At 39.3% G+C, this 23,375-nt stretch overlaps 1 protein-coding gene across 1 annotated transcript in view; it reads right to left on the reverse strand.

Moving 5' to 3' along the window:
• Positions 1–379: 379 nt before the first annotated feature.
• Positions 380–23,375, reverse strand: part of LOC123519987 (FERM, ARHGEF and pleckstrin domain-containing protein 1-like) — a 235,886-nt gene continuing 212,890 nt past the window's right edge. The window contains 11 exon segments of the mRNA XM_045281752.1: positions 380–2,463; positions 6,104–6,228; positions 6,574–6,681; positions 12,755–12,933; positions 16,416–16,543; positions 16,647–16,798; positions 16,944–17,084; positions 17,305–17,417; positions 18,120–18,306; positions 18,761–18,842; positions 19,537–19,670. Of these exon segments, the coding sequence (XP_045137687.1) occupies positions 2,343–2,463; positions 6,104–6,228; positions 6,574–6,681; positions 12,755–12,933; positions 16,416–16,543; positions 16,647–16,798; positions 16,944–17,084; positions 17,305–17,417; positions 18,120–18,306; positions 18,761–18,842; positions 19,537–19,670 (1,470 nt within the window). The 3' untranslated portion in view covers positions 380–2,342.

Raw genomic sequence — 23,375 nt, forward strand, 5'->3', positions numbered from 1 at the left:
CAATGTCTCCTTCCCATCCTCAACCTGAAGCTCAAAATTAATTAGTATTCTTATATAAAGATGATCAACTAATAGACTTAGTGTTTGTGTTCAAAATCTCAATCAAGGCTTGCAAACTATCAGACTGATAGCAAATGATTCCAGCTTTTAGGAAGAGAAGACCAAATTTAGTTAATACACATGCAATGACAGGGATATTATATCCTCCTGTCCCAATCAATCCCTTCAGGGAGTAATTAGGAACAAGCATCAGGTATGATCATTGTACCAGTAAGATCAATCAAGGCTGCTGGATCCACTGTCTGATTGTTACTTCCCAGTGTGCCCACCACCAATATCATTACTCCTCCAGAAAGGATAGACAAACTTGTACACAGGCTTTAATTTTATGACGGATTTAATGAATGACTATTCATACATGAATACCACCACTATCTATTACCTATAAATTTCTGGGACATTAAAGCCTGAACACTGTCTAACTATTTATTGCAATAATACAGAGCTTAGGTGGTAAGGCAGCATGAAGGCAATGTAAATCATAGAAAAAAATTGTAAATGGCAAAGGTTACATGATTTGAGCAGTGATATGCATATAAATAAGCAAAATAAGAACTGTATATATAAGAAGTACATACAATAAATTTTATGATCTGACATCCCAACACTAACTCTCACAATCTACCAACGACTCATAAATAGATATTTCTTTGACAACAATTGTAATTAACACAGTCCTGCTCTCTTTATATCTTAGCTGCATGTGAAATTTCCTCCTGTACTTGTAAATTTAGAGTTCTTGTAGTGAAAAAAAAGAATGGCAGACAATAGGAATTACTTTAAAATAAAATAATATGAAATTAGATGTCTTTGTTCAGTGTTCATTCTGTACTCTGCATAACAAGTGTCCCCAGAGGGCTTGTAAGTAATTTGTTAGATGGCACAGACAACTACCATACATTAGAGAGGAATAATTTCTAACCTATTTATTCATGTCACAACATTTTTATACCATTTCAATTAAGAAAAGTGTAAAACCTAATACCAGGGCTGAAAAAAAGGCCTTCAAAAGATTTTTGCACACACTACAAAAAAATAGTAATGAGCAACAACTAAATATGTATCACACAACCTGTGCCTGACAGTAAGTTACAGTGTCACATTGTCGAAAGAGATTCTGCCGAGTCTTGTTGCACCATGAGTGTGTAGCAGTACCCTCTCTGATATGTACTTAAGCAAAATATTATCGACAAATATTAAGAAAAAGTACATGAATAGTATTAATAATAATAACAATAATAATAATAATATAATAATGATAGTAATAATATAAAACTTTGCTTTCAAATCTTGTTTCTTTCCACTTTGTTACAGAATGACCTGAGGTTAATATTCTCCGGTGGCAACACTTTGCCCAAAGTGGATGAAGACTGAGTAATGTAGCACTAAATTTCTGCCACTTTTTGTATTTCAGACGTGAAAAATTGGTGATATGCTTTTTCTTTACCATTTTTGTCTAATTTTCCTACAACTCAATACAACACTATCCCACTACATAAATTTTTGGGCAAGTATCTTGCCAAAATGATATATAGTATTTTTTTTTTCTATAAATTACACAATTTGTTCTGTACTATTTACATGCTATTAACACTTACATTTAGTTTATAATTAAATATCCCAGTTTTGAGGTTTTTGTATAAAATTTAAGCTATAGTAATATGGCCAAATCAACAGACATGAAAGTAGCATTATATCAAGAGTAATAAATTTCTCCACATGAAACATTTAATGGACTGTTTCTTCTGCAGAGGCCAGGTGTTGCCATGGGAGGGAGCCAAGCAGCAGTGATGCGATGAGAGTAGTACAACCAATGCTCCCTAGGGTGACTAAGGCACAAGCAGCCTGGTGGTGAATGCTGCACAACACAGGTGAGCACCACTGACTAATTGGTGGAAAATGTTTTTTGCTCATCTGTTTTTAAGAGTATTGTAGCCAGGTAGAACATGCTATGCCACTGCTTTACTAATAAAAATATTCTCTTGAACTTGTCATTAGGGCATGTTACATGATAAATTTTGAGTAAATTATTTATCAAGACCATGAAAATCTAACTGCGCTACTTACTTCTTGCTCAATGATCATTATCAAAAGTACTTTGTTAAAACTTAATTTATGGGATGTGGCTGCACCATGTAGCACTTACAGCTTAGTGTTTATCAAACAGGCCAATGCAGTGAATAAGATATAACTCATTTAATTATTGCTTTTAATATAATTTATCAGAACAGTATTTGGTTAAAGCTTAAGACATTAAAGGAGTCACAACTTGTTTTCCTATATTACAGTCTTATGCTCTCATTTTCATTCTCCTTATGACTTGATGCAAAAATTCGGGAAGAATTTTGTGTTGCTGTTGATATCACTTCCATCCAGCGTGAAAATGTGAACTCTGATTCAGCTCTGGAAGGAAAAAGAAAATTGTTATTCTCCCTCCACCTTTTTAGCTAAAGTAGTGGAAGCAGTGAGTGTTCACTCATAATTTCTGTGATAGAATGAAGGGCAACTGGGCACATGGATGGAGAAGAATCAAGATTGTGTAAGCAGTCACGAACTGTGTGAGAGAGTGGCAGCAACAAGCAATTCTGTGTTGTAAATTTTATGATACAACATCCATGAAGATGCTGATGAATGCATATACTACATATGATGAGTGTGTGGCCAGCAAGCAATGCATGACCTGGCTTCATGTGGCCTATGTAAGAATGAGGGAGACCAACATAGAAAGTGCTGACCAAGCTCTCATGTTCCTGTGCAGGGAATAGCTGACTGAACAAGAATCTTAGTGAATGAAAGAACCAGAAAAATAGTGAAATATAACATCCAGACAGAATCAGCAAAGCATGAAGGACCAGTAAAAAGTGGTAGAAGTGGCCAGAGTAGACAGATAGCCAAGAGAGAATAGAATGATGTGCAAGGAAGCCTCAGTGTATGTAAATTGACTTTCTACTGCATTGTAAGGAAGACCCCCAGACTTTGTGAAAAGGGAAGTTAAGTGCACCAGGATGGGAGGTGCCAAAATACAAAGAAAGCCTTGGAAAAATTTGATTTAAAATTAAGAGCTAGCTTGTGAAGAAACAGTAAAGAAAGTGATAGAAGCCAGTAAAGTTCTGTGGCACTTATGAGGGGTGCAGTATTGTATTGCAGATCATTGTGGTTTGAGGATACAGAAGGAAGTATTTTAGACTAGTAATCTTCACTGAAAACCTCTCACACAATCACATCCTGTTTTTGAAAAGTGCACTCACAGCCACTGTATCCAGAGTGGCCACATAACTTAGTCAAACATTAATATTGCATAATGTTAATATGAAAAATCAGGCGGATTATATAGGAAGGACATATGAAATATGAGGACTCTATACATTTAAGTAGTGTAGGAGATCGTGGCAGCCAGTCAGGAACTGCCAGGCCCCGAGCATTTCAATATCACAGCTGACCTCCTATTGACAAGACTATCCTCACTGCTCTCCTAGCCTAGACCAACAAGCAAGCAAGACATTGGTGACTGTGTACCCTGAGCAGCATGGTCACCTGTGACCATTGTTGAGGGAGCATCCACAGCAGAGGCAAGGCTTTTTCTCTCACTCTGACCTTCCATGTGGAAAGAGCACATAAGATGTCCTGCTTCCTCTCCTCTCTTCTCCACTCCATTCACAAATCTGCCTGCAGCCTTGATGTTTTTCTCAGCCTAATTCAGTTCAACTCTGCTCATCTCAGTTCCTGAGAGAAGAATGGTTGTTGTTCACCTGTGACGAATGACCCGTTGGCACCAGATGGCAGACGCAGAGATGAACAGTACAAGTACGGCAATTAATCAACAAGGATCACACTGCTCAGGGGTACACAATCACCAATGTCTTGCTTGCCTGTTGGTCTGGGCCAGAACATTCAGGGTAGTCTAGTCAATAGGAGATCAGCAGTGATGTTAAAGTGCTCTGGGCCTGGCAGCCATGATATGATCTCTTGCACTAGTTAAAACTTTTAGAATCATCCTCCTATTCCTTATTTGTTCTTACTATATAACTCAATAGTACCCTCTTTCATATTAACATTATACAATATCAATGTTTGACCGAGTTATTTGGTCATTCTAGAAGCACATGCTCCTAAAGTCAGCTTTTCACAAACATTGGAAGTGCATGAGAGATTTTCAGGGAGTCCATACTACTACTTCTGTATCAAACCACAAATATCCACAATACAAGATGAAATAATTAGAAGAAAAACAAAGCCAATGATCTGCAAGCAGCTCATGAAGATCAAGGAGTGGATGACAGAGATGAAAGACAACATAAGCTTTATGGACATAATGAATGGGATCCTCCACAAGGTAAAGGTCTATGGGAGAGACAGAGCCCACTTCAACCATAGCAGGAATGTAAAAAAAAAAAAAAAAAAAAAGGATGATGACTGGTTGATTGATGAGGGTGAAGCATGGCAAGAAGGACAATCAGATGATGGCAGATGAAGAAGAGAAGAAACTAACCAAGCAAGTAAATATGAGAAAAGTGGTGAGAAAGAGGATGAGATATAGAGATAGTTTGTGGACATGGGAAAGTAAGTTCAGTGAGTAGAACTTTTTGTCATAATTAACCTCTTCACTCCAAGCAATAGAAACTGCTCCCAGCACAATATCCAGGCTGGGAGGTGGTGGGGAGAGTAATACTCGACTAAGCAACAGCTCTCTCTCTCTCAAGTAAGCGATTTTTCATAGTAGGTATGTACATCATGAATTAAACCCACACACATTTCAGAAAGTTTGCCTGGTCTTGGCCATTTTCTGAAGATAACAAAAGGCAGAAAACATTATTTTTTTGTAATCTTCTGGTTCCATAAAAAATAAATTAAATTATTGCTAGCAGGGTGCATCGTTACTTATACCAGGATAAATCTTTGCAATAATGATGAAAGTCAAGTAAGCCATTGTATCATATACAATCTACATTCTGAAAAATCTCTTACAGTATCTAGGAAAAAAAATATCCTACCTAACGCAGCCATGACATAGTATGCACATCCTCGGATATGTTATGAGCATTACAAGGATGCAAAATACATGTCCTCATGTTGAAGGGGTTAAGATTACAACTGAGACACACCTGAAAGATAATGTATGAATGGAGGCATGTGTATATGTAATAATGTATGAAGAGAGACACCTGAGTATGTTATGATTGTTAAGCAATGTAAAACAAAGAGAATTTGGCTTTACTTCACAAGAAAGAAAAAGGACCGGAAGTAGAGGAGATTGGATGTGGAAAGTGTGAAAATGATGAAGATATGGTAACAGTTGGAGTATAATATACAAATGGCTGTGGTAGAAAAGAGATGGTGGTACTGGAGGTAGTGTATATGACCGTCATGGTTGAAAAAACAGACAGAGAGAGCAAAAAAAAGCACAACATACCTGAGAAAGTTGAGTGCTTATGATGGGTGAATTGAATGCACAAGTGGGAATACTGGCAAAATGAATGAACAGGAATGATGAAATACTGAAGAGTTTGTTGAAGAAATGGGGCGCAAAAAATCAGAGTTTGTTGAAGAAATGGGGCACAAAAAATCTGAATATTATCTTGACAGAAGAAGTGACTTGGAATGCACAGGATCATGAATCTGCAATTGCATACATGTTTGTGAATGAAAGATTGTCTGAAATTGTGTCACATATTTGGATAAGTGAGGATAATATGGTTGATATTGCCTGATCACAATATGAAGTGCCTGATGCAGGGTGGGAATGAAATGAAAGTGACATGTAAGAAAAGGAAGTAGTGATTGAGATTCTATAGGAAGAAGAACTTTGAGGTTAATCTGACTGAAAGAAGCTGAGGAAAACCAGGAGAGGGAAAAAAGTATTTTTAATTTAACGTACACTGAGGTAACAGTTGCAATAGGAAAGTGAAGAATGGTGATGATTAGAATGATGAGTCTGTTAAGCATCTGTAAAGATTAGGGTTATTCATGCACTTGTCCCAGACAGGATATGTGGTATAACTGTTACCTATTATTGCATTCATAAATACACATGATTTTCACTTACCTGAAAAAGTATACATGATTCTTGAATTGCAGCTTAAATACAAATTCCTTTTGTATCTGATCATCCTCTCCAGGAGTAGTGATGACATAGCCAAGGAGAGGAAGGGAGGCCAGCGGAAAGTCGTCCTATTAAAATAAATATTGGAGTTGAAGCTAGTGGACATTGGTATGCAGAGGTTGTAACTTGCACTTTTAGCAGTATTTCTAGAAACTAATGTTAAAACCTGTATTCCTTCTTATCTTGCAGACTTCTCCTAACCTTTTTGTCTACTACTACAAATCAACTTCAGCAATGAAAAATACTGTATTGAATTTTTATCTAATGGAAAAACATTGTGTATGTTGGTTTCTTTAGGTTTCTGCTAGTGAGCACTACAAAAGGCAGACAATGGTCAGTCAGACAATGATCAGTCATCCATATTTTCATGTAGTAGTTGTATGTTAGCCTGATAACAGGACACAAATCCTCACCTGGAAGGTCTTGTAGAAGAATAAGCAGAAGTTTGTAAACACAACCCACAGTTTTTGCCATCCCATGCTGTTTTTGAATTTACGCAAGAGGTACCCACTCAGCTGATTCTGGAAAAAAAGATAACGAATGCATTAGGGACAACACCATTCAAGTATCAGCAAGATAACTGATAAGGTTACAGGAGGGCAAGATTATTGGCCTTCTGTTCTTTCCCATCCAATAAAGTTACAACTAGAAGAATTTCAAGAACCTTGACAAGGAAATTAAATCAGACTAAACTGCCTCTGCTTGGTGGAGTATTCAAATTCAGGACTTGTTCAGTTTTAACTTATAGTCTGTCTACTCTAAAGTGGCTCTTAGATCTTGGCCTGAAAGGCATCTTGGAGGAATGTACACTTATCAGATCTTGAGGAAAACCATAAGCTATCCTTGTGATAAGTGTGCTGATCAACAGAAAACAAGTATTTATTATTCACATAAAATCATTGATGTCTTCGATAATCTATAATGTTTTGAACAGTAACCAAATTTAATTGATATTGTAATAGAAGAAAGCAGAAACATAAAACATTTTTTCCTGCGGTTGTTATGAGATGAAATGAAGGAATTATTCACAACCCCCATTACACTTTTGGTAGGCAAATAGTGTTAAGTTTAAACTTAAGTGTTGGTAGGCAAAAAGTGTTAAATTGCAACAAGAGGAAAATATATGTAGAGGTGGAAATAAAACCAGAAAAATAAAATCCAGAAAAAATAAAATCATATGACCATATGGCACAAGTCCTGCTTGTGTGGATGGTAATATGGCTGATAGGGTTACACCCAGGGCATGTAGTACCGTACAGTAAGTACAATTGATTAAAATATTGTAATTCGTACCCAAGAAAAATACAGTACCATAATTTAGTTAGTACTGTACCTGTAAATCACACTCGTACCATAATTTCATACCATGCATACATACAATGTCTGCGTTTAGACTTAATACATCTTTCATTCACTATGAAGCACAAATCCAAGAAGATTCTTTCAACACTGGCTTGCATCACAGAAAGCTTGACCTTGTTGTCCCGGTGTGTGGTGTGTACCTGGTCTCAGGCCTATCCGAAGATCGGAAATAATGAGCTCTGAGCTCGTTCTGTAGGGTAACGTCTGGCTGTCTTGTCAGAGACTGCAGCAGATCAAACAGTGACTGCCACTTCAGTCTTTTTTTTTTTTTTTATTTATTTATTTATTCATTTATTTATTTATTTTTTTTTTTTAGTTCAGTGAGGATGACAGTGCCACCAATGAAAAACATTTTTGTTTCTCCCTACCCATAGAGTGTTATCAAAGCTCTTAACAACTGGAGAACTTTCATGCATATTAGCTGCTTCTTCAGCCTGAGCCATTGGCCATCACATGCCTTGGCTCTTGAGGTCAGGACATTTACTTGCTTAGCTACCACCTGCCACTTTACCCTGAGAAGGCTGAGACCTCACTGACCTGAGATTAATGACTTTACCACACCACTTCAGGTCCAGCAGGGGTGCCAGCAGATGATCTCACTCACTTCATTAGTCACCTGAATGAACTGATCACAAGCAGCATGTAGGTGTTTGTCTATATCTTGGTATGAAAAAAGGTACGCAAAATGTCATACTTTTGTACCATTCATTCCAAATGGCTGTTCAAGTATTAAAAAGTTTGACTATCAATATCTATAATAAATCACACAATTCATTCCAGTCTTATCAAAGCCTCAAATTTATAAAAATTTCAAAGGATTTTTTTTTATATATAATTTTGATTTGTACGTACTGTAAGTGAAGGCTGGTGATGGAAAACATAGAAGGGGATGGGAGAATGAAAATGTCTGGTGTGATTCCTGTGAACCCACTAGTGAAGGGATGTGGCTCACTAACATTTGCAATTTCACTAGATTCCTTGTTTTCACCACCAATAATCCTTTTTGATCATTGTAAGTTTCTGAACGAAAAACTACCGACAAAACACAGAAGAGATTGGGTTTTCTCAAGACTGCGGCAGGACTAGGGATGTGCACCGGGTTCTCGTATACCGGAATACCAGCAATTTTTTTTTTACAGGTAATACGGTATCAGAACAGGACAATGGTGACAGGGGAAAAGGAGAGACCAGATTTGCTTATAATCATGTGTGCAGCTGTTCGATTACCAGATGTTTTCACCACTAATAAGCCTTTGGTGTTAATGTAAGTTTAAAAATTAAGAACCACAGACAGAATGCATAAGAATGTTATTCTGAACACCACAGCAGCACAACTGGTGGAGGGAGAGGCCAGGGAACTTTTGTTTACGACCATGTGTGTGGACGTTTGACTATCAGGGTTCCGTTCAATGACCAGTCTGCCTGCCTCTTTCACCACTGAGTTACCCAGAAGTCTGTGAGGCAAGAGTCGCCATTTAATTCTAGTAAAATTTACAGCGTTGAGCTAGTTTAAATAGGGAGTCCCTGTAGGGGGAGAAGAGGGATGACGTATGGCTGCGTGCGCAGTTATCATGGCTGCCGCCTTATAAGGTGAGGAGCGTGGTGGCGTCGACACAGACCATCACCCACTCTTGTCTTGAGGTATGCTCTCCAACCATTTCCAGGAGGAGCTGCAATACACCACGTGGTCTGGCAAGAACAACTCATGAGATAATTCTTATGGTTACAGCACCACCCCTGTGGAACCCTCTGCCACTTCCACCACAGCAGGCCGAACCGGGCAGAGAGACAGAGAGAACCAGGATGCTGCGAGGGACGGGCTGCCATTTTACCTCTCGGGACGCCACCTCACGCATCCTCACGCCACCTCACCTCCAGCTGAGTTACACACGGTTTCCCCCCCCATAGGTCTCCCATAATATAGGTAGGATAGATAGGAAGTTACATGACTGTGATGGGTCGTTGGTGAATTGAAGTGTCTATTTTTGTTAAGTTTGCATGTTTATCCCTCCCCCTTGAGTTCGTTACATCTTTCTTTTTTTCTTACTAGGCCTAAGCTTCACTTAGGCCCAGTACAAGAGACTGAGCCTCACGAAGGTTCAGTACAATGGCCGCTCTGAAAAAACTGCCAGATGTCACCTGTGCATCACAGAGTTCTTTTTACAATCCTATTATAGATGCTATAGACATTATTAATAGAAGAAATGAAACTTTAAGGAGGTGAGAGGAGACGAGAGGAAATGAGAGGCCACAGAGTCTTGTGAGATTCAGGAATTACTATATAAAGATGAATAGAATTGATTTGACAATCAAATCTTACCTCCCCACAATGTCTGACAAACACAGCCATCGGTTCATCAGTGTGATGTCTTGCCCACTATAGCCACCTTAGAACACAGCCCCAGGTATTTTTTTTTTTTTTATTTTGAAAAAGTTTGACTTAAAGACATTCGAGTATTGAGTCTCCACTGTATTATACTGTACTTTTGCCATCCTCAGGTTTGTACCACATTGTACTACATGCCTTGGTTACACCTCTATGGGAATCCATGCCTGCATCCTATACATCATGGCATGGTGAAAATATTCACATTTTGGTAATCTGGCATCCTGACCCGACATCAGGCCAAGGCCACATGGATCTTCACTCCCCACCCCACCGCTCTCTAAATACAGTAAGTCCTCAGAGCAACCTCATCACTGTCCCTCCAAGTGTTCATGGAAGCCATTTCGCAGCAGGAGGTTGCTCTGAGGTTATTAAAGAATCTTGGATCCAGCTCCAGGAGTGCTAGAGACAGGCGGGGAGCCACACAATCACAGCGAAGCTGCTGTGTTCGGCCCCTCACCCGGCAAATTCAAACCCAGAAAATTTGCTAAAACGGATGTGGTTGTACGTTATGCGGATTTTTTGGTCTAACTTTATATAGAAATATGGTATATTTTACCGATTCGTGTTCAGCGAGGTATGACAGTAGTTGTGTTTCTGCCCCTCTATTGCCTGCTATAATGGTTATCATATCTATCTATCTAAATACAGTAAGTCCTCGTTATACGGTACATATGCGTTCCTGAAAACCTTACCGCATATCGAATTTACCGTATACCGAACCCATTATAACATGTAATAATAGGGAATGCGTTCCAGCATGTCAAGTCACCCCTACAGAAATGAAAATACATGAAAATAATAATAAAAAAAAGTAAAGTACTGCACAAAAGAAGTAAACAGAAAATGTTTTTATTTACCTTTCACTCGCCATGTATTCTATCAGATGATGTCCCTCCCGAGGCTAAGGGACAGTAGGGATTTCAGCCCTTACTCATCTTCCGCTGAGTGGGCAGACAAGGATAAGACATCGTCGTCTGCACTGTCGGAAGCAGATGTAGAAGGGCCAGCTGTAGCAGGGTCGGCACGTTTCAATGGTTTGAAGAAAGAGGATATTGAGGAAGGGCCAGCTGTAGCAGGGTCGGCAGGTGTGACAGGGACGGCATGTCTGACTGGCTTGAAGAACGAGTAGATGGAGGACTGTTTAGTTTTTCTTGTTTTTTCATCATAGATTTCTTGATAAATCTTGACACTTTTCTGTGTCATGAGCCACTTTGCTACTCCTGGCAGGATTTGGGTCACGTTCCTTCAGAGTTTCCAGAGCTTTTTCGATACCACTGAGACATTCTCTAAGAGTTTTGTTGTCCAGGCCACACACAGGTTCTTCCTCGTCTCCCTCTTCTGCCTCCTGTGATGCCTTGTCTAGCTCTATAAGTTCATCATTTGAGAGAGATTCAGCATGGCTTTCCAAAAGATCTTGAATATCATCATCATCAACTTCATCGAAGCCAGCCCTATGGCACAGATTTACTATGTCATTTCTGATCGCACCGATGTCGTCTTCAGCGAAGCCTGGGAAGTCATGCGCACATTCTGGCCATACTTTATTCCACGCCAAGTTCATGGTAGACGTCTTCACTTCGTCCCAAGATGACCTGATGTTATCTAAGGCGTGCTTGATGTTATACGACTTCCACCATTCTCTGATAGTGGGCTTGCCAGGCCCATCTGTGCCCTTTATCAGTTGCTGCATGGTTCGCCGCTGGTAGTAGGCTTTTAGTGTTTGCCATAATTATTATGAATATATTTGTGCTTACAATAGACCCTTTCATATTCCATTTATTCATCTAATTAGTAATGCATGTAAGTAATATGTAATGCAGTTAAAAAAAGGGGGGACGGGAAGAGATAATAGGCTCCAAGGGTGGTCAAGTTAAAGTCAGTACTGTGAGTGGCAGGGAGGTGTGGTGTCGATGACGTCAACACCCCTAGTCCCCCACGCTGGGCCCTCTTGGATGACATGAGCGGATACTGTATCTGTGAATTTTTCCATATATCGAATCAAGGGTAGTAATTTCCAAATACCGTAACTGAATTTACCGTATAAAGAACTACCATATAACAAGGACTTACTGTCACTAGCTGAAGGGTGTCACAAGAAGCTGCTGCTTCTTCTTGTGACCTCCTTTAGTTTCTGTGTTGCTTTCACCGTAATATTTGTTTCCATCCCTCTATTGCCTTTTATAATGGATATCTGGATATCATATCTTTGTTGTATTCATATACAATCATGCCATGTGGCACTGTGTGATAGTTTAGAGAGCAAAAGCATTGTGGGTGTGCATGACATCACTGAGTCAAGTTAACCCACTTTAAATTGAATAAATTTAGTTATTTAATCGTATTTCTTTAACCCCTTCAATACTGGGACACATTTTTATTTTATGATTTGTTTACGATTAGACAATTTTATTGACACTATGAAGGGTTTATGGAAGTCAGAAGATTAATAGTATGGAATCTTCACTATTTTAACCCCAGTATAAGTTTCTAAAGCTGTGTAAAATTACCATATAGTAAGCAGAATGAATATGATAATGCATCACAGTGCTGAAGGGGTTAAACATCAAGTCGCGTTAAATCAGAATCATGCTATTCAAACTCGCATTAATCGAGAGTTGACTGTACATGCAAGCATATTGTACCTGCAACCTATAGTTCATGTTATAGCAGAAAAAAAAGTGGAAGTGGATGGGTAGGGGAGGTCAGGAAAAGTGGCAACACTGTTGAATCTCCCAGCCAGGAAAAGTGGCAACACTATTGAATCTCCCAGCCCAAACCCAGGAGCCACTCTAGAGTAGACAGACTACAGGCACCAGATTTGACTTAACACTGGATAACCTCACCTGTACTGCGAGTGAATAGTCCTGTGCAGCCACACTTGTTGCCCGGTGCCAGCACACGTGAACAGTGGTGTTGGAGCGCTGCTGTGGTGTGGCACTCTTCTCCCCTAGGCCACGCATTGCGTTCAGGCTGTCGTCCAGGCCACTGCCATCACTGCGATCCAAAACTTCATCCGAGGAACCTTGAATAAAGAAGAGTGAACATAATTTATCTTTTAAAAACATAAATAAGTATGATTAGTAAATGCCAAAGCCTATGTGATCCACTGGTTAGCTATTGACTGCAATCCCTGTAGTGCATTCCCTTATGGAACCATGCTTGCACTAAGGCCTTTCACTTGAAAGCAGTTAATAGTGTAAATGGAACACCCCTGGCCAGCTTCCTGCCTTTGTTAATTTTAAACGTACTTCGGGTAGATTCCACTGGACTGCTAGATTGGTCCAATCCAGCAGCTGGCATGCTTGTCTCTACCTTGACTTCCTCTACCTCCATTGTTTCAGTATGGCACCATATTCATAAACTGTCAGGCAAACATTCACCCTCCTTTACTCTTGTTCTTTGCCTTCACCAGGATGATACTACTGAGTCATTCCAGTGGCCACTGAATTGGGCTTCCTCCCCTCGCTCCCCCATTATCAGCAGTAGCTCTCGCCTTTCCCTAGAGTTTAATTTAAGCTCTTCAAGCAGTCACACTCCTGTTACTTTCACATTTTTTTCTATCACAACTTACAACACCCCTTTCTCCCACTCTGAACTTACCTCTGCCTTGAAGTGTTGTTGCAATACCTATGCAGGCCCTGATGAAGTTCAGTATCAGATGCTCTGCCATCTTCCTACCACCTCTCTAACCTTCTTACTTGCTCTTTATAACTGCGTTTGGTTAACTGGGGACCTTACTCCCCAAAGGCATGAGGCTCTTATTCTGCCTTTTCTCAAGCCTAACAAATCTAGTGCTCTCCCCAAGGATTATTGGCCCCATTGCTTTCACTAGGTGTGTCTGCATGCTCCTTGAGTGCATGATCAACTTTTGTTTGATGTGGTATCTCGAATGAAAGAGCCTTCTCTCTTCCTCTCAGTTTGGCTTTCAGCTTGCCCGCGGTACAGTGGAGCCTGTTGCCCGCTTACACATGTGTATTGCTTCCCTTTTTGTTAAGCGAGAATCTGTCTTAGCTATTTTTCTTTGATCTATAAAAAACTTATCATACCACATGGTGCTATCACATCCTCTATTAATTGTCCTGTGTCAGTGTCTCTGGGAAGATGGAGATTTTCCTACATAACTTCCTCCAGAATCATTCTTTTCATATTGGGGTCGCTTCTTCTTGCTCCCCTTCCTTCTATCAGTCCAAGGGTAATTCACTGTTTGATCTGCTGCAGTCTCTGACGAGACAGCCAGACATTACCCTACGGAACGAGCTCAGAGCTCATTGTTTCCGATCTTCGGATAGGCCTGAGACCAGGCACACACCACACACCGGGACAACAAGATCACAACTCCTCGATTTACATCCTGTACCTACTCACTGCTAGGTGAACAGAACAGGGGCTACATGTGAAAGGAGAGACACCCAAATATCTCCGGGGAATCGAACCCCGATCATCTGACTTGTGAAACCAGCGCTCTAACCACTGAGCTACCGGGCCGTGTATCCATGGGTTCAGTTTTGACCACTACCCTCTTTTTCCTGGCCATTGATGTCATCATTTTTGCCCTTCCTCCTGATGTCAGATTCTCCCTCTATGTGAATGACTTGCCATCTATGCCTTTGCCAAGTTCCTCCTCTCTTCATTGTCTTCTTCAGTCTGCTGGTACCACAGCCTCTGTGAGCCACTGACTATGGCTTCCACTTCTCCCCTGCAAGTCTTTCTCTGTTTACTTCTCTCACTCCTGTGCTGCTTGCTCTCTCAAGTACCGTACGTCAGGCAAGTTCCTTGGCCTTACGTTTGACTCTTGCCTCACTTGGCGCCAACATGTTCTCTTTATCAAGGATCCCGCCCTTCGCTGCCTCTGTTTCCTACAGACCCTCTCCCATGTGTCTTGGGGTGCTGACCATAAGACTTTGCTCTTGCTGCATAGTGTGCACATTCTTTCAGCCACTGATTATGGCTGCTATGTCTATTCTTCTGCCTTCCCCTCTGTCCTCAGTCTCCTTGACCCTGTTCATCACCTAGGTCTCTGCCTTGCTCTTGGTGCCTTCCAGTCTCCCCCTGTGGAGAGCTTGTATGCTGAATCTGGCCTTCCTTCTCTTCTTCATCTCTAGGCCATCCTCTCTCTCCACTGTTAAGCCCATTCCCTCCAATTTCCCTCCTTCACTTTATGTATTCCTTCTCTGTCTGCAGTTTTTTTTTACCTCACTCCTTCACTTTGTGTATTTCTTCTCTGTCTCCAGTTTTTGCCTCCCAGCCCCACTGTCTCATCCTTCTTCCCCATCCCTTAACCTGCTCCCATTCTCTGTCTCTACCCCTGTGTGGCTTTCCCTCCCTCTCTGACATTTGACACCCCAGGGTCCCTGTGTCCCATTTATATAGATGGCTCTAGTCTTCTGTTACTTTAGGCTGTGCTTGTCCTTTTCCCTGAGCCTAGTGTCCTTACTACTGAGCTGTCTTTGATACTATTTGCTCTCTGCTGCAGCTTCTGCTTACCTGCTTCTTTTTATACTATTTTTACCAACTCTTGGGTTGTCCCTCTCCCTTTCATCTTTCTTTTCTTCTCCTCATCCTCTTGTCCATAACATCCAGGACTTTGTTCTGTCTCTCTGTCCAACACAAAGTTTTTGCTGGGCACCTAGACATGTTGGAATTCCTGGTAATGATGCTGTTGATTCTTTGGCATGTAATGCCTTTGCTCTTCCTACTCTTTGCCTTTCCTCACTCCCTATTTCTGATCATTTCCCAGTTTTTCGGTCTCTTTTTTATGTCTGCTGGCAGTCTTTCTGGTCCATCCTTGCTTCTAATAAACTTTGTGCTGTCAAGCCCTCCATTTTTCTTAGTCTAATCCATCCCATCCTACCAGATGCTAGGAGACTACCCTGGCCCGCTTATGTATTGGCCACACCAAACTCACCCATTCTCATGTCTTGTGGAGTTCTTTCCTCTCTTCCCACCTTCTAATTTCATGGCCCACCTTTCCAGTCCCTTGTCTTGTGACCTTCCCTCATCTCTCTTCCCTGTCCCATACCCCATGCCTTGCTGACATTCCCACTGAGTCCCCTTTCTTTCCTCTCACTACCCTTCTGCCCTTTCTCCATGACATTAACATTCTTCAACTGATCTAGCTCTTCTCAAGCCTCTTCATCCCCTTCTTAGTCCCTTCTTTTCCTACACTACTATATGACTTTTGCTGCCCGACACATTTCATATCCATCTCTTGAATTTAGTTGAGTTGTAGGCAAAAAATACAGAAAGAGAAAAAGTGTTCCAGAATTCAAGAGTAAAAGAGTTAAGAAACTGTTGTAAGATAGACAAAATTGAGAAATAGAAAATTTTGTGCAGAGATCATGGGAAATGAAAGAGAGAGGCATCTAGCTGACAAGTTAAGAGGAATAATAACTATGAAAGTAAAGATAGCTATTGTTGGGATAGTAAGAGATGCATTACAGATGATTATAGAATAAGAGTCCACTATGGCAAGATTCACTGATGACAAGGATCTCATCAACTCACTTATGGACTTCAAGGAGAGATAGTGGAAAGCATTGTCTGGCCGTGTCTTAGCCTGATTGATAGCTGTTGTAAGATCTTCCAACCATTTAGTCTTTTCTTCCTCTCCATTGGCTGCTACCATTAAAGCCCTGAGAAAATTAAGGACAGTTTTTAAAAAATTGGACATTTCATTAAATTTTTCAGGAATATGAAATGCAGGAAATTAGAAAATGTCTAGTTAACAAGACTCACCTGTTTCCACCATAGATTGTAAAGCAGTTTGAGGCACCCATGCGGCTCTCAGTCTCCTCCACCATTACACCTCGCAAAGGCAGTTGGCCATGCACCTTGAACTGCAGGACTGGAGTGGTGGTGCGGTTGGTGTACAACAACACATCGTTGAACTGAAAAGTAATCATATCCACTAAGTTTCCATCCATCCTTACTTCTTTCTGTGAGATAATTGATGCAAGAAAAATTGACTTAAGCAATTAATGAACACCATCTTAAATTTCCATATCTTTCTATACAATAAGCAATACTCCTCACCAGGAAGAACATGCGTTGCTGGTAACCCTTTCGAGACAGCTTCTGCAGGCAGCCTTCACGCAGAAACTCTCGGTCAGGTTGGACTAAGTTGTCAATACCAACAAGGTCTCGCTGTAGCTCCATCAGTTTGACTAAATTCTCCTGTTAAATAAGAATAATGAAGTTTCTCTTCTCAGGGGTACCTTTATAAGAGATTATATAACAATACTACAAATATACTCTAGGTAATCAGAATCCATATTTTGCTACTATCAACAAAATACAAACCATGACTACTGCCATCCTATCACGTACAAAACTTATAGGCATAAAGGCTTTCCTTTGTTTGTGTTTAGATGTCATAAACTATACATAGACTTACAGATGCTGTGAGACTTGGAGTCATTGCCTTGATGACTTGTCCCACTTTGGCCTTGGCTGTCATACACTCCCGGTAGTCATGATGGTTTGCACTCCCATAATGTTTCACCAGCCCTATAATGAGACAGGAAGAGATTTGAATATTCAGTAAAATCATATAATTACTTAGTATCTACTACATGACATCATCTGGACCAATGCCTAACATGTGACAGTTTTTGCTCCAAAGGATTACAGAGAAATTCAGCAAATCAGCTAAGTCTCCATTATCTGGCTACCAAACTCACCACTCTTGGAAGAGCTACTTTATAATAAATCTTAATTTCACCACAAAATAAAATTTATCCCAGGTAAAGAACTTCTGGTCTAGATAATGGTCTGACTTGATTCTAGGACATGATTTATACCCAATACATGCTGAAACTAAGGGAACAAATATGAGAAGAAAAATTTTATGCTGTATAGCACCATACCATCACCTCTACCTATGCAATCATTCATCAGAATACCTTTCTTTATTTCCTATATCTTATTCATTCATCTCTTTTTTTTTTTACGTTTTATTCAAATTGAAAATTCTCTAACAAAGTCTTATAATAAAAAAAAAATCTTAAAATAAAAAAATGTATTAAAAATTTTTTGCCTGAAATGAAATGAAGTTCAACTTTTTATAAGAATCCAGACTTGGGCCCTACATAACTCTAGATTTCATCTGAATTGAATACATTCTTAATTTAGCAAATAAAAAAACTGAGATCCATATTGAGTTTAATCAAGAATCTGGTCACCACAACCAATGAAACAACAAGTGCTCACGATCAAGCAGGAGGTGGTAGTGCTGCAGGCGGTGTAGTGGCTTGAGGATGAAAGAAGTCATGGGAAGATAGCAAACTTTCTGCATCTCAAAGTCTCGGTAAATCTGCTCAAAACGGCGATTCTTGCGGAAAGATGATTCGAGACCTTCCAGGATGCCATAGTGGCCTTCTAGGTAGCTTTCATATAACTGATAAGAAAATGGCAGTGGTGATCATGGAGATTTCACATCAGTATAAAAGGATAGAAGAAATTATTCAGTAAGGTCCCAGTTATCACAGGATTATGTTCTAAAGGCACCTGTGAAGTACTAAAACTTGCAAGATGTTGACATTATTCCTACATATTTCTCTAGTTTGATTTTTTTCATTAAGGAGATCACAGAACTTCACACCTAATTACAATATAATAGAGTGAAAGAACAAGACAGTAAAGAAATATGATTGTTGAGTTAATGAGAGGTTGAATATTTCAAGACACAAGAAAACCTTATAAACCGGAAATCTAAAATTACATGAAATATGTACCACTTTATGCAAAGAAAACAATCACACCATCATCAAATGGCACAACTCATCTTATTGCAGATAAAACACTAGTGGGACACATGATGCCTCACAAACAACACAGAAGGCTCAACATACCTTAAGCATACTCATGTTCTTGAGCATGATATCTCCTATCCTCTGAGATTCAAGTTTGTTTGATCCACTGGCACGACCATCCCTGAAAAAAATAAAATTAATAAATAAGTTAATAAACACTGCTTGCTTTTAAAAGATAACGAAAACACATTCATGCAAGAATATATGCTAAGCCTACATCCTTCAAATCCTTGCAATAGTGATACATTTCACTGTATTCTAAATCACGTATATAATCCCACAGAACAATATACTCTATTCAGAGCCCATTCAATCCTGAGACACCTTGGTAAGCACTGGGTATTCCTACAGACCACATCTTAATAACATGGGTTCAGTCACAAAATCAAAGCCTCTAACACATGTTACTACTTTACAGACTAAACAACCTTATATTTAAAGCATACTTTCCCTATCTTTATAATTCTTATATTTAAAGTGTATTTTTTTTTTGCATTTATTGAGCGACATGACTACAATCTGCAGTACCAAGATTGCAGTTACAAAATCAATAAAGATTGTCTGACTATTAAGATATGTGATGGTATTTGTGATTGAAGTTAAATCTCTCTCTCTCTCTCTCTCTCTCTCTCTCTCTCTCTCTCTCTCTCTCTCTCTCTCTCTCTCTCTTTAGACTCCTGTATCAGAGAGGATAAAAGGCAATAAATTAACACAAATATCTTTACCTGGCACTTGGTAGGGATACTAAATATTTATGCACCTATATGAATTGTAGTTACACATTTTATCATCAGGAAAAATTAAGCACTACTCACCACTGTGCAAGACGAGTGTCCAGTTCTTTCAGAAACTGTGTGTGGAACTCATAGATAGGATCAACAAGCTGGAACAGTTTTGAGAGAATCTCGCCTGGCATTCCCTCCTCTTTTCCAACTTCTTCTTTCAGCCACTAACAAATAAAAGTATAATTTTATATAAAATTTCAAACATTCAACTATGTGCTGTCTGAGTGAATTTAATCAAGAGTTTTAAATACAAAATAATTTTACTGTGATTTTTCTCTCTCTCTCTCTCTCTCTCTCTCTCTCTCTCTCTCTCTCTCTCTCTCTCTCCTAGACTTCCTAACAAGAACTGCTGAAATTAACTCAAGAACCATGTCATTCCAGACAGCAACATCCAACATTGCACTGAAGTATAATAAAGTTTTGCCAAGACATATATAACAATTATTTAGCAAACCTGACTAGATACATGCCTAAAAAACTCCAATAAGTAATAAAGTGCAAGAGTGAAATGACAAAATATTAATTTGTGAGTACAGTGGAGACTCAATACTCGAACTTCTTAATAGCTGAACTTCTTAATACACGAACACAAAGTTTGATTTAATACTTGATAGTCAAATGTCGACACATGTGGTTGTAAACAAAGGGTCCTTAGCCTCTCCCTACACCCCTCTGCCAGTTGTGCTGCTGCTGCAGTCTTCACAATAACATTCTTATGCCTTCTGTCTGTAGTTTTTCATTTATAAACTTACATTAACACCAAGGCCTATTAGTGGCGAAAATATCTGGTAATCAAACAGCAGCACACATGGTTGTAAACAAAACTCTGGTCTCTTCCTCTCCGCCACCGCCATTGTCCTGTTCTGATACCATATTATTGGTAAAAAAATATTGCCAGTATTCTGGTACAGGGGATCCTCGCAATTCGACGGGGTTAGGGCGGTTTTTCATCGGTCGAATCAGCGTTAATTTGAATCGTGAAGCAATTTTTCCCATAAGATACTGAAGAATTAGGGGGGATAGGGACCAACCTCCAGCCTAGACCCCCACAAAACATCACTATAACCTTTAAAAGACACTAACCTAGACTAAATCAGTACTATTAAAGGCTTCATTTATATCTAACTTTTTTTTATTAAACATATTAGGGTGCTGTACAGTACATTTTTGGAAATAAAAACATTTGCATGATGCAGCGGTCTCAGAGTATTTTCCAAATTATTGATACTGTTGATCTGGGGACACCCATTTGCACTGCAACAACACTGTGAAATGTACCTACCTCACACTTTCTTATAAGCTCAAGCTTATCTTTGAAAGGCAGGAAGGTGTGCTTCTTAGGGGTGGGGAATGCTAGCTGGGGCGAGAGTGATGCAGAGAGTAAGCGATGCACAGGCCGCAGGGCTGCCACTCTAAGTTTTCATTTCTCCCTACCACTCACGCGCATTTCCTCTTACTTTCACCTAACACTCGTGCACATTTTCCCCTACTTTCACCTACGCCAATCCCAAAATTCCTTTTCATTCCATGCATATATTATTGTGCAAAATAAACGTATTTATACTTTTTGCAGTTTTATTCTTTTACTACAAAAGAAATAAAAAAAACTTTCTGGTATGGAAAAATTAACTTTTCTTCGGTATATTATCATGTCAGACTGGACGATGTATGCGGGAATAAGCGATCGACTCTCATCTTAATGGAGCGCCTCGCCACATTGCACCATACTCCCACATATATATATATATATATATATATATATATATATATATATATATATATATATATATATATATATATATATATATATATATATATATATATATATATATATATATATATATATATATATATATATATATATATATATATATATATATATATATATATATATACCCCACTTAACGAAGGGGTTATGTTACTAAAAAACAGTTCGTTAAGCGAAACTTCGTTAAGCGAACCAATTATAACAAGTTTAACCCCTGACTTGAACTTCCATTGAGAGTAAGCAAAGCGAGAGTGCATCATAGTACAGTGAAAGGTTTAATAAAAGTAAAATTTATGAAGTTTAACATTTAGGCAGTTAAATTTAATTTAAGTCATTATAATGTACACTAATGTATGTATGTACGTAACTTTATAATGTTGATGATCTTAAATTTATGAAGGGAGGGAGAGTGAAACAGGAAAGACACTAACCGGCAGCCTGTGGAATGTAAACAAAGGACGCATCATTGTACTGCATACAAAACTTATGTACCACATTTCCACTAGGCTTTCCATTTTATCCATTGTAGAGTCATGAGTTCAGGTGGTTCTTTTGGCTTGCAAGGAAGATACGGTCTCACCAGCCTTCTTAATAGTCTGCTGACTTGAAAATAGTAGAGACAGTATATGGAGTCAAGATGGTGGTCAGCAATGCTATAGTTTTCTCACCTCTCTCATGTCTGTGAATAATATCCAGCTTCACTTCAAGAGTAAGAGACTTCCTGGTCTTCTTAGGAACACTAGGCCACATTGCAGGGCGTTTTGGTGGGAAATTGAGCGAGTGAAGACAAGCTGCTGCTGACACTGTTATGGGAGTGAGTGGTGCGTGTTGTCCACAAGAGGCTTGATTTTGATTCTACAGGTGTCCCAGGATTTCTCCTGAGACAGGCCTTAGTATTTGCGGCTCCTGGTGTATTCAAAAGCTTGTCGGCTTGTGTGATATGGCAGGGCTTTCAAACTTGCAAAAAATTACCTGGATCAAACTTCATTAAAGTGAGTTTGGTTTTCTTTAAACAAGCAGATGGTAGTAAAATGAAAGCTTCGTTGTAGCAAAATTTTGTTGTGTGAACCTTCGTTAAACGGGAATTGCCTGTATATATATAATCCATATTTCATAAACTAATGGATGTCCAGACAAATATTTATAGCGTTTGAAATAAAAAAAATAAATAAATACAGGCAACGCCCGCTTAATGAAGGTTCACACAAACAAAATTTTGCTACAACGAAGGTTTCATTTTACTACCATCTGCTCGTTTAACGAACACTAAACTTGCTTTAACGAAATTCTATCCAGGTAATTTTTTCCAAGTTTGAAATCCCCGCCGTATCATGCAAGCCGACAGGCTTTTGAATACTCCAGCGCTTCTCGTGGACAAAACGTGCAGCACTCACTCCTCCTGTTCAAAACAATAATAGCGTCAGCAGCAGCTCATCTTCCTCACTCAACTTACCACCAAAACGCCCTGTAATGTCGCCTAGCATTGCTAAGAAGACCAAGAAGTCTCTTATTCTCAAAGTGAAGCTGGATATTATTCACAGATATGAGAGGCGAGAAAACTAATAGCATTGCTCGCCACCATCTTGACTCCATCTACTGTCTCTACTATTTTTAAGTCAGCAAACTCTATTAAGAAGGTTGGTGAGACCGTATCTTCCTTGCAAGCTAAAAGAACCACCTGAACTCATGACTCTACAATTGATAAAATGGAAAGCCTTGTGGAAATCTGGTACATAAGTTTTGTATGTGATACAATGATGGGCCCTTTGTTTACATTCCACAGGTTGCCGGTTAGTGTCTTTCCCGTTTCACTCTCCCTCCCTTCATAATTTTAAGATCATCAACATTATAAAGTTACGTACATACGTACATTAGTGTACATTATAATGACTTAAATTAAACTGCCTAAATGTTTTAACTTCATAATTTTTACTTTCATTAAACCTTTCACTGTACTATGATGCACTCTCGCTTTGTTTACTCTCAATGGAAGTTCAAATCATGAGGTTAAACTTGTTATAATTGGTTCGCTTAATGAAGGTCTTTTTAGGAATGTAACCCCTTCGTTAAGTGGGGGTTGCCTGTATTCCCCTCCATATTG

This window comes from Portunus trituberculatus, chromosome 46 (genome assembly GCF_017591435.1).
Source record: "Portunus trituberculatus isolate SZX2019 chromosome 46, ASM1759143v1, whole genome shotgun sequence".
NCBI lineage: Eukaryota > Metazoa > Arthropoda > Malacostraca > Decapoda > Portunidae > Portunus > Portunus trituberculatus.